The following is a 12,401-nucleotide window of genomic DNA, read 5'->3' as shown; positions in this document are numbered from 1 at the left end:
TATGTGAATGGCACACTACACGGGCAATTACAATAACCTATAGAAGCCACAATACTACCGTTTGGCATGTTTATGGAGTGTGGTGAAACTTACCTTGAGGCCCATCTGTCCCAGGGGACCCATTGTTCCTGGTGGCCCAGTTGGTCCCTAGGATGATAAGACAGAGGCAGTGTAGTGATGATTGAACACACAAATACATAGGCCTATGCAGCCCTTATATCATAGTAACTACACTTGAATAACTAAGTACATTGCGGATAAAAAAAACTACACCGGAATAACTAAGTACATTGTAGATAATAAGCGAATGGGAACACAGCAAGGATAGAAATGTGAAACAGGCAGCAAGGATTATAACGCGAAAGAGGCATCGAGGATAAAAATGTGAAACAGACATTGAGGGTAAATCAGGGAGTGGTGGACATAAATGAATCTAGACTTGAGATCCAGATCAGCTCCTACTGCTAGAGAACACAGAGCCAAAGCTTTTGTAGGCTATGTGGTGAAGAAAAAAACCCCAATGTTCACATAAAGCTGCCTCTCTGCCTCTGCAGGAAGCTCTGAGTAAATCATCTTATCTTACAGTATCACTGTATCTCTCTCTCTCCATAATGCAGGATTAGGCTTCCCTGGGCTACTCATCCAGCAGATGCTGCACCATTTGAGGTATCGGAATGAAGACGTACTGTAGACGCACACCAAAGTTTACAACACATGGAGATGCAGATATTTTGGGACATTTCCCCTAGTCACTTCCTCTCTAAGATGTTGGTTGGATCCAATAACCCCTGATTTCAAGTAGAGGAGCAGTAGAAAGACACCCAAGGAAGAGTATTTGTATGGAGACAATACAGTAAACAAAGTTAGGGGAAGTAATGAAATCAAAGACAGCTTTCTGGCTTGAAGGTGAAATATAACGCTAACCTGATGTGGCATTAAGTGTTGAGCTCTATAGGAATTTAAACACAGGATATAACTCCCATATCCCTGGCTGGGCCAGAGACACTTAGGACTGACAAGGATTTGGCAGATAAACCCTACAAATATTTAGACATAAAAGGACTTACCAGCTCTCCTGCTATTCCTTTGGCACCTGGAGGTCCTGAGAGTCCTTGGCGACCCTGAAATAATATAAACCCAGTTGTTATAAATGCAGATAGAATTTAACTAAGGTCACAGGAAGACAGACCATTTCCACTATACACATCTCACCCCTTTTTATCCCCAATTTCATGATATCCAATTGGTAGTTACAGTCTTCTCTTGTCCCATCGCTGCAACTCCCGTATGGACTCGGGAGAGACAAAGGTCGAGAGCCATGCGTCCTCCAAAACACTACCCTGCCAAGCCGCAATGCTTCTTGACACAATGCTCGCTTAACCCGGAAGCCAGCCACACCAATGTGTCAGAGGAAACACTGTTCAAATGGCAACCGTGTCCTGTGCATGCACCCAGGCCCGCCACAGGAGAGCACCCATCACGCTAGAGCATGATGGGACAAGGACATCCCGGCCAGCCAAACCCTCCCGTAACCCAAGATGATGCTGGGCCAATTTTGCGCCGCCTCATGTGTCTCCCGGTTGTGGCCGGCTGCGACACAGCCCGGGATTGAACCCGGATCTGTAGTGACGGATCTTAGACCGCTGCCCCACTTGGGAGGCCTATTCATACACAGCTTTAATGTACTAAGTGCTACTCACAAGACTCTCTTTTCCCATAGCTAATGTTTGTCCACAAACCCATAGCAACTCTCAACTTCATATTCTTTATTTATTTTCCCCCATATTCTTTATACAGTATATTTCCCCCCATATTTTACCAGGTAAGTTGACTGAGAAAACATTTACAGCAACGACGTGGAGAATAGTTATACAACTGCATGCACTACATGCTACACACAAGCCTCTCTTTTTCCATTGCTAATGGTTGCCCCTCCAACCTGTGTCCACCCTAAAGGCATGATTAACCTAAAAGAGCACTCTGTTAGCCCCAATCACTTACTGGAAATCCTTTAGGCCCAGCTTCCCCAGGCTCCCCAATATTTCCCTGGAGCAAAATAACAGGGAGAGAAATAAGGGTTGAAATTAATATCAAGCACATAATATGGTCATTAAGCGGAAACATTATGGTTGTTCCGAAGACACATTTATCAAAAGTGACGCGCGGTTAACATTCAATTCATGTATTTAGTATGTGTGAATGTCCCATACAAGAATTAAACCCACAACCTTAGCGTTGTAACTTTAAAGCATCACACTCTAACTAAATGAGCCATTGGGCCATTGGAACCTCTAAAGAAAATGTGTTAACAAGTTGAACATGATATGAATGGGCACTCATAGTCCTACACTATTCATTACCAGCCAGGAAATGATGTGAACACTAAATGAGGGGTAAAGCGTGCAAAGTCAACATGCAAAGTAAGGTAGGAAAGACTATACCCAAAAGCCCATGAGTTGGACATAGCCATGAGTAGGAGGGTATGAGCAAAAACTGTTATCAAAAACATAGGGATCTTGAAATTGCCTGTACGTACCATCTCCCCTGGGAAGCCACATTTTCCTGGTGGACCATCAAGACCCTGTAAGAAAACACGTGTCAATCTCACTAACAGCTTCACACACTTTACACATAAGAGCTCTTGTCCTAGATTCCCCCCTTGAGTAAAAAGTGTCCTTCAGATGTTGAAAATAATCAAACTATTTAAAGACTTGTGAACAAAGCCAATTGAAAAACTCTTATATGGACATATTTAAGTATCAATTTAACACCTACACCAATGCCGCATTGCAGTCCATTGCCACGTGAAGTAGGGGTGCTGAGGGTACTGCAGCACTCCCTGATAAATTGAAATAATTTTGCCAAATTATACTGTACTCCTGTCTGAACACTGACTGAATTTGGGCAGCATGCTGGCCAAATATCGAACAACTTGTTGCGTTGCAGCCATAGAAATATAATCCATAGAAGGGCAATTTGACTGGTAAACTCATGCGTACATTGAAAATGGCTGCCAGTCCTGACTTGAATGGGCACTTTTGTTCTATGGATTCTTTCTATGCATTCTATTTCTCTTCGCACTTTCAGTGAATAGCAATAGGCCTTTCACAAATTTCTACATACAATTTTGGTTGAGCAAATGCCTACTGCTGAAAAGAGAAGACTAATCTGTCAGTCGAAGCTACCATTTTTTTTCACAACTCACTGATTTTGATAGTAGCTCAGGCACATCTTGAGACGATCACCAGTCAAAAGCCTAGGCTACGCATATTCATGCTATCTTCATCATTGGGTGAGTCAGTGCCCCTGGAAAGTTGATTTAGTAGCCTATAATATACAGTATATTTTCTTCTAATATTGTACAATCTGCATCTCCCTTTTTTTCATTAACCCGGGCCAGGTCAAGACCAGTTCATTTGTATTGATCTGTTTGACAGTGTTAGAGTAGCCACTCATTTCAGTCATTTGTGTAGTATAAAAAATTATTCTGATGTCTTTTGTCACGTAGGCCTAAACGACACAGAATTGCATGATATGCGTTTTTTAAGGCTCCCCCAACTCAAAACATCTTCCCGCGGCTGTGGCAGTATCCATTTTTTCCATTGGCTGTGGCTAGTGTGTTCCGTAAAGGTCGTAGCATTCAGTAACTGAGTCAAGTCAGATGAAGTGGAGCTATGGAGCAGAAATACTGTATTAATAGTGTAGACTTTGACATATGAGCTTTGAACTTCATCCTCACCTTTCCGCCAACTGACCCCTTCTCCCCAGCGGGACCATCAGGACCCCTCGGACCCTGTAGGAGAGTGGGGGGAGCGAGAAACGAGAAAGAAAGAGAGACAGAAAGAGAGAGATTAATTGATGAAATATGAAGTATTCTCTTCACCATGAAGGGCACTTCAGTCAGAAAGGCTTTAACAAACGTCTAAATGTTCACACTTAAATGTTCCCATCCTAATGACAGTGTTAATTTGGGAAATAGCTTAAAAACACAAATCCATGGTTACTGAGAAGAAAGAGGTATTATTGGAGACAGAGGGAGATGTGACTGTGGTTGGTTCAGTAAACGCTCGTGGTTTTCCCTATACAATGCACACTGATGTCTATGTTCTTTTTTCCAAGACCAGCTATTGTATGACCATGGTATTCAACTGAACATTCGGAACAGTGTCACACAGAGAACACATGACCTTTACAAGACTAGAGTCTTACTGCTGACTAATCATGACCTGTCATGACCTTTCCATCTGACTGCTGACTAATCCTGTCACGACCTTTCCATCTGACCCTACCAATTAGATGTGAATGCCTATACGGCTCCATACTAGGATCACTGTGGAAAAATGTAGTCATATACTGTAATTGAATGGTTTCACAAATTCCTATTCATTTTGATAAAGATTTTAAGAAATTCTATCCATGTGCTTCAGGCATCTAGCATGAGTACATAGGAGATTAGATACTATTCTGAAACTTGGAAAAGTTGATAGATGGATAGCCACAGGGGAAATAGGAGGTCTGGGAGCCATATCCAACAGTGAATTGGGCTCAGAGTAGATAGTACTGCTAGGACAGCCCTGATATCCCCAAAGACATTTCAGTGATCTTGGGAGTTTCAGCAGTCCAGTACATCTGCTGATGAGGGTACTGTACTGCATGGCACAGGAACAGACAAGAATGTAAATACAGTCATACAGTTTGCTGAGTTCTCCCATCTGTCTCTCTCTCTCTTTCCTCTCCCGGAGGACCTGAGCACTTGGACCATCCCTCAGGACTACCTGGCCTGACAACTCCTGGCTGTCCCCGTCCCCAATCCACCTTCGTGCTGCTGATCCAGTTTCTGTGGTTCTGCCTGCGGCTATGGAATCCTAACCTTTTCACCGGTCGTGCTACCTTGTCGTGCTACCTTTTCCCAGACATGCTGTTTCGACCCCTTCCTCTCTCTCTTTACCACACCTGCTGTCTTGACCTCTGAATGCTTGGCTATGAAAAGCAAACTGACGTTTACTCCTGATGTGCTGACCTGTTACACCCTCCATAACCACTGTGATTATTATTTGACCCTGCTGGTCATCCATGAACGTTTGAACATCTTGAAGAATGATCTAGACTTATTGGCCATGTACTCTTATAATCTTCAGCCAGCACAGCCAGAAGAGGAACGTGTACTCTTATAATCTTCAGCCAGCACAGCCTGGTTCCTCTTCAGGTTTCTTTCTAGTTTCCAGCCTTTCTAGTGAGTTTTTCCTAGCCACCGTGCTTCTACATCTGCATTGCTTGCTCTCTGGGATTATAGGCTTGGTTTCTGTATAAGCACTTTGTGATAACTGCTAATATCAAAAGGGCTTTATAAATACATTTGATTGATGCGAAATGGCCGGTCCTGTTTCTTTTGGAGCAGAGATGATCATGACGTGGACGATTCTTCCCTCACGACATTGGTCCATTCTCTCCACTAACAGGGAATGACATGATTCGTTCTGCATCGTATCTAGTCAACCAGACCATGTGTTACTGCTGTGTCCCTCGTTCATTTTCATCTCTGTGAATGCTACGGCTCTTGGTCTTAGAGACTGGGTGTACGGTTGAGGTCAATGATTCAAGGTGGCCAACATGTGCTTGGTAATTGCACACATAGGATTCAACGAAATGCATCCCTTGAGGATTGAAGAGTCATGAAGATAACTCACACCAGAGGGGGTTAGAGTCCACGACAGGGCTGAATGTATAACCTCCTTGTTCCTCTCTAACCTAATTCAAAGCCTCACTGGCTTCGTCTGTCCAACCTCAACATACGCAGCAAACACACAATTAACAAAGGAGGACTTGGAATGATGCAGTGCTATCTGTTGTTGGAGAAGTGCTCTTACTATCCTTCTCTTAGACATAAACGGTATGTCTCATCTCTCTCCCCAGTGCCGCTGTGGTATTGTCTGGCAGGGTCTGAGTCAGGGCAGAACTTTGTTTGTGGTACTTCGCTGCCCTATATAAGATATGATTGTTTCACTTCGTTCTTTCTCAGACACATACTGAATCTATCATCTCTCTCCCCAGGCTGTTGTGGTACTGGCTTCTGGAGTCATTGCAGATCTTTGTTGGTGGTGCTTTGCTGATCTAAAGGATATCACTGTCTGGCAGGGTTTGGGTAAATCTGTATTGGAGGTACTTTATGAATACGGATTTATTTGTGAATACTGATATACTGTAAGAAGATTGTTTCACCACTAAAGAATCTCTGCCCCTTTTCCATCGCTTAATGTGCCACATCTGAGTTTAATGGCATTGATCTTCTATGGTTCAGTTTTATAGACCTTTTTTTATAATTAACGGCTATTATAGGTTATTAAGTATTCAATCTGTGATTGCAGTGAATATTAAACAAGTTATGCAAAATGATTAAACAATATCCCCAAATGATACCACTTATGCATATTAGAGCGATCAGTCACACAGTTGAGCAGTCCTACAGTGCAATAAATGGTAACCCTTTATCCAGGCAGTATGTTGTAGTATATTGTACTTTGTTGTACTATATTGGTTCTCTCACACTAGCATATCTACAGTATAATGTTCAATGAATGTTGTGTCCAGCTTTCCATCTAAATCAGTGGTTTCTAACTGGCTGATCACAATTGTTGGTGGCAGGTGCACTTGATTCAGAAGCCCTGCGCACCGGGTAAGCAAATTGTACCCATTTTGTACCATTTAAATTTGTCTGAAAAGACAAACTCCCCCTGCCTGGCGGACCGGGAGTTCTGTGGCTAAATCGTGGGTACTTACTGCGCTGGTCAATTGGATAACTCACATCGCCGTGCCTACAGAGCTTCCAGGACCATGGCCACAGATACGTTTGATACTAGCCTACGTAAGATTTGATCACTTTTAAAACCATGAGCACGGAGAGAGACTGTCAAACAATACAGCAAAGAGCTGCTGTTTTTATGAGTAAGTTCATGTTAAAGTTTTTATTCAGCACTTTTAACACTGTTTTTATTCAACACTATTCCAAAACATAAAACACTCATGCTGCAGCTGCAATTAATTAGTAGCCAAGTGTATCGATAAGCCTGCATTTGTATTATTATCAGCAGCTCGTCGTGTCTATTTTAATATTGAGGAATACTTCATTTCTCTGGTCATAGGAACAACATGAATATGCACATGAAGCAGATTCGGTGCAACTCGAGTTTCGCCATTAGGTGAAAGAAGATGTCCCATCTCTCTGGTCAGTATCACCAGAGGAAAGGAAGGAGAGAGCAGGGACCGTGAGAGGCAGACCCTCTGCTGTTTTCTCCCTCTGCTGAGACAAATGCCGTGTTCAAAACAACTGGGAACTCAGAACTATCCGACTTCAGTGCGTTCAAGACAACTGAGTACTCGGAAATAACGAGATTAGACTGGGAAATATCGTTTTGAACTCCAAGTCGGAATTCCAAGTCGGAAACTCTGGCATCTTTCTAGAACTCCAGCTTTCCGATCTGAAGTTTACGGACATCATAATTTGACCTTGTTATGTTCGGAGTTCCCAGTTGTCTTGAAAGCACCATCACCATTAGATGCAGATACCATCAGTCCAGTAAAATAAAAAAGCAGATTATTTCAATTTAAGCTCTGCAGTGCCTCGCAAGTTCTCCATCAACTGATCTATTTTGTTATCAAAGCTCGAGCCTTTAACACAAACTCCTGGGATGGCCAGCTGAGTATACGACTGTATCATCTGCATATAAATTGATGGGAGAGGTTCCTACTGCCTGAGCATTGTTATTGATGTAAATTCAGAAGAGCATAGGGCCAGGGATTGAGCCTTAGGGTACACCCTTGGTGGCAAGCAGGGGCTGAGACAGCAGAATTCCTAACTTTATACACTGCACTCTTTGAGAGAGGTAGTTAGCAAACCAAAGACCAAAGACCCCTCAGAGACACCAATACTCCTGAGCCAGCCCACAAGAACAGAATTGTCTACCGTATCAAAAGCCTTGGTCAAGTCAATAAAAATAGCAGCACAACATTGCTTAGAATCAAGGGCAATGGTGACATCATTGAGGATCTTTAAGGTTGCAGGGACACATCCATAACCTGAGTGGAAACCAGATTGCATACCAGAGAGAATACTATAGACATCAAGAAAGCCAGTCAGTTGATTTCCAACACATTTGATAAACAGGGAAAAATAGAAATAGGCCTATAACAGTTAGGATCAGCTTGATCTCCCCCTTTAATAAAGGATGACCTGTGGCTGCCTTCCAAGCAATGGGAACCTCCCCAGAAAGAAGAGACAGGTTAAAGAGTTTGAAGATAGGCTTGGCGATGATAGGGGAAGTCACCTTGAAGAAAGGGTCTAAACCATCTGACCCAGATGTTTTTTGGGGGTCATGTTTCAGGAGCTCCTTTGGCGCCTCAGACTCAGTGACTGCCTGCAGGGAGAAACTTTGTAGCGGGGCAAGGGAAGAAGAGGGAGAAGCATTGGGGATAGTCGTATTAGAAGGGGTGGGAGATGAGGAAATGTTGGACAGGCAAGAAGGCATGGCTGAGTCAAATAGGAATCCTGGCTTAAATGAAGTGGTGATTAAAGAGCTCAGCCATGTGCTTCTTGTCAGTAACGACCACATCAACTTTAAAGGACATGGGCAGCTGTGAGGAGGAGGGCTTATTCTCCAGGTCTTTAACAGTTTTCCAGAACTTCTTGGGGTTAGACCCACAGAGAGAGAACTGCTCCTTAAAGTGACTAACTTTGGCCCTCCGAATAGCCTAAATGCACCTATTTCTCATTTGCCTGAACGAGAGCCAGAGTATGCATGTGCTGAGCCTTTCGCCAAATGGAATTCTTGAAGTGGAGTAACTCGACTCACGGTCGAACCAGGGGCTGAACCTGTTTTTAATTATAATTTTCTTTATGGGGGCGTGTTTGTTAACAATAACACTGAAAATATAAAAAAGAAGGTCCAAGCATCTTCGACAGAGGGGGATCAAGCTGATTCTATACCATTTTACAGAGGCCAGTTCATGAAGGAAAGCTTGCTCATTAAAGATTTTTAGCAAGGGTCTATGACAAATCAGGACAGGTCGTTTCACTGAGCAGCCATTACGAACACAGGCTGTAAAACAGTTACAGAAAACACCTATCAGGATTATTTGTAGGATAACATCAAGAAGATGAGCCTTTTCTGGTTGCTTGGAGTCATACCTTGTCGGATTGGTAATAATCTGAGAAAGATTTTGGAATTTCCATTGCTTTAGGACTAGGTCAGGTGGTTTAAGCATGTCGCAGTTTATGTCACCTAGCAGGACAAATTCAGACTTGGTGTAAGGGGCCAAGAGAAGTTAGGGCAGGTAGGGTACAGGCCGGTGCTGATGGAGGACGATGGCACACAGCAACAGTCAACAAAGAGCTATTTGAAAGTTTAATACATAAAACCAGCAAATTCAATTGTTTTGGGAAAGATTTGGTGGAGACAACCGAGAACTGAAGGTGATCTTTGGTAAAGATTGCCACTCCCCCACCTTTGGAAGACCTGTCTTGCCGAAAAAGGTTATAACCAGAAAGGTTAACATCAGTATTCAAAACACTCTTCCTTAGCCACGTCTCAGTAATGACCAACACATCTGGATTGGAGCTGTGAACTCACACTTTCAATTGATACATTTTAGGTAATAAGCTTCTAAAAACCCAGGCTTTTACGGGAGCAGAAATCAGTGAAGCAGATATCAGAACACAAGTCAGAATTGGGGCAAGCAACTGTAGATGGGCCAGGGTTTCCAGATATCATCAACAGTAATACAATCGTGGCCTCCCGGGTGGCGCAGTGGTTAAGGGCGCTGTACTGCAGCGCCAGCTGTGCCATAAGAGTCCCTGGGTTCGCGCCCAGGCTCTGTCGTAACCGGCCGCGACCGGGAGGTCCATGGGGCGACGCACAATTGGCCTAGTGTCGTCCGGGTTAGGGAGGGCTTGGTCGGTAGGGATGTCCTTGTCTCATCGCACACCAGCGACTCCTGTGGCGGGCCGGGCGCAGTGCGCGCTAACCAAGGTTGCCAGGTGCACGGTGTACCCTCCGACACATTGGTGCGGCTGGCTTCCGGGTTGGATGCGCGCTGTGTTAAGAAGCAGTACGGCTGGTTGGGTTGTGTATCGGAGGACGCATGACTTTCAACCTTCGTCTCTCCCGAGCCCGTACGGGAGTTGTAGCGATGAGACAAGATAGTAGCTAATACAACAATTGGATACCACGAAATTGGGGAGAAAAAGGGGTCAAATTCAACTAAACAAAAAAAAACACACAACAAAAAAAACAGTAATGCAATCAAGGCACGGCATAGGACAGTGTTGATTTATGACATCGGAATGTGCATCAGACGGCAACAAGATCATATTGTACAGCAATTTCATCAGGTAACATGAATACAAAGCCGGCGAGAAGTGGTTAGAATGGGATGGGAGGCCAAAAGTATGTGGAACCAATAGAGAGTCAGAGTCCCGAGTGTGGGAACAAACAGTCTGTCCCACGGTTGAGTAAAGAAAGTTCGTAGTCAAAGCATGCAGGAGTCATGAGACAAATAGCAAAATGCACAATAATTTAAAATATATATATAACGACTTGGGGCTAGGCATTGTAAGTTCAGAGACACTCTGAACTTAACAATATTGACAGGCCAGGCATATTGCCAATATGCTGTGATAATGTATTTAGCCTACTGCCTAAACCTCATTCCTACAGAACTGTTTTATTCGGTTAATGTTACAGTTTTTAAGTCATGTTAAAAAAAAACATCTGAGCGGTAGATTTTGGCTTGCATCTTGACTGTGAAAGTGATCTTGGCTCAGAAAAGGTTGGTGACCACTGATCCACGTCAATGCCACCTTGTGTTACACAGCAAGTTCATGACAACCATAGCAATTCATAGCAGAAAGTACAGATGCTTAAAGAGGAAACCTTATTCCTTACCCTCCTGCCTTTGATTCCTCTGATCCCACCGAGACCCCTTGATCCGGCTTGGCCCTGCAGGAGGAAGAACATTACAACACAATTATATGACGGAAGGCAATAACGTTACAACACTCACTGAGACGAGTTGCAGGACTGACTAATGAGAGTTGGACTGGGTCTCCAGGATGCTAGTAAATGCCATTCATCCCTATCATGACCAAAGAGCTGAGATCATGCACTTGAAGGACATGTGTTTTAGTCATGCTTCTAAAAGAGATTCTATTGATGTCCTTTTCAAAGAACACCTGGTCAGAAGTTGAAGAGTATGTTCCACCTTTTAGAATAAAGTACTCGCCTGCTGTCTTCCATGCAGTTTGCTAAAGCAGCTCTGAGACAGTCCGGCATGTCTTGCCACAACTTGTGTGATGTCAGTGCACGGCGTAAAGAGACTAGAGACATGTAGACATGCTATAAAGGCAAAAGGGTGGGAGCTGCATTAGCTTTAGCCAGAGGTACTAAAGAAACGTTTACAGCTGCCTGTTTGAGTGAATGACTGTCACTCTCACTCCCCATCAACAGAGGTATGTGCGAGGAGGAATTTCTCCCAACCACCCCTTTGTGTGAAAAACTCTTGTCTTTGGTCTCCAAATGAGCGAGGAGTAAAAAGGACTTAGCGGTGTTACTATATGGGCCTCGTTACAGACCTTTATTGGCTATGTTTACGTAGCTGGATTCCAAACAAGAAAGGCAACAGACCTTTGAGGAGCCAGAATGGGTAGTAGACTTAGAGTTCTAGTCTGACCTTGAAAGACACTTTAATAAACTACACTCACTCTATGCTAAGATGATGTGCCAAATAGAACACAAGTTCTAACTTGAAGTCTCATTCAGTTTGTGATTCAGTTTCTGTTTACAGCAGTGATGTCTTGCTTCTGAGTTCATTCTGCCATGCTGTATTTTATTTTATTGAACCTTTATTTAACTAGGCAAGTCAACAAATTCTTATTTACAATGACGGCCTACTCCAGCCAAACCCGAACGACGCTGGGCCAATTGTGCACTCCCAATCACAGCCAGATGTGATAGAGCCTGGATTCGAACCAGGTCCCATAGTGACACCTCTTGCACTGAGATGCAGTGCCTTAGACCGCCAAATGCAAATGACAAAGGATGGTATTTTAGAGTAGTGTTGGTGTGATGGGGTTTGTTCTCGTAAATCTAGAGGGCACAGGACGTTTAAAATGGTACCATAACCTTATGGGCCGGTTTGAAAGACCCAATTTAAGACTACTCCATGGACAACAACAAAAATCTCCATTGAAAGTTGTTTTTAGTCCAGGATTAGGCTTAATCTGGGTCCGGGAAACCGGTCCCAGAAAGGTAAAGTGTGCAGGCTTTACTTACTGGTATCCCTAGAGGTCCAGAGGGGCCACACTCTCCAGGAGTTCCGGGATGACCCTGATAGACAGACAGAACACCACA

The 12,401-nt window shown here is 43.6% G+C and overlaps 1 protein-coding gene across 1 annotated transcript in view; it reads right to left on the bottom strand.

Moving 5' to 3' along the window:
- Positions 1 to 12,401, bottom strand: part of col27a1b (collagen, type XXVII, alpha 1b) — a 144,016-nt gene that overhangs the window by 19,901 nt on the left and 111,714 nt on the right. The window contains exons 27-33 of the mRNA XM_031806685.1: positions 12,324 to 12,377; positions 10,938 to 10,991; positions 3,740 to 3,793; positions 2,537 to 2,581; positions 2,002 to 2,046; positions 1,068 to 1,121; positions 94 to 147 (exon numbers count right to left, since the gene is read on the bottom strand). Of these exons, the coding sequence (XP_031662545.1) occupies positions 94 to 147; positions 1,068 to 1,121; positions 2,002 to 2,046; positions 2,537 to 2,581; positions 3,740 to 3,793; positions 10,938 to 10,991; positions 12,324 to 12,377 (360 nt within the window). The remainder of the gene's footprint in view (positions 1 to 93; positions 148 to 1,067; positions 1,122 to 2,001; positions 2,047 to 2,536; positions 2,582 to 3,739; positions 3,794 to 10,937; positions 10,992 to 12,323; positions 12,378 to 12,401) is intronic.

The sequence above is a fragment of the Oncorhynchus kisutch genome, linkage group LG3, assembly GCF_002021735.2.
Source record: "Oncorhynchus kisutch isolate 150728-3 linkage group LG3, Okis_V2, whole genome shotgun sequence".
Lineage (NCBI taxonomy): Eukaryota > Metazoa > Chordata > Actinopteri > Salmoniformes > Salmonidae > Oncorhynchus > Oncorhynchus kisutch.
This window is presented reverse-complemented; position numbering and strand designations above follow the sequence as displayed.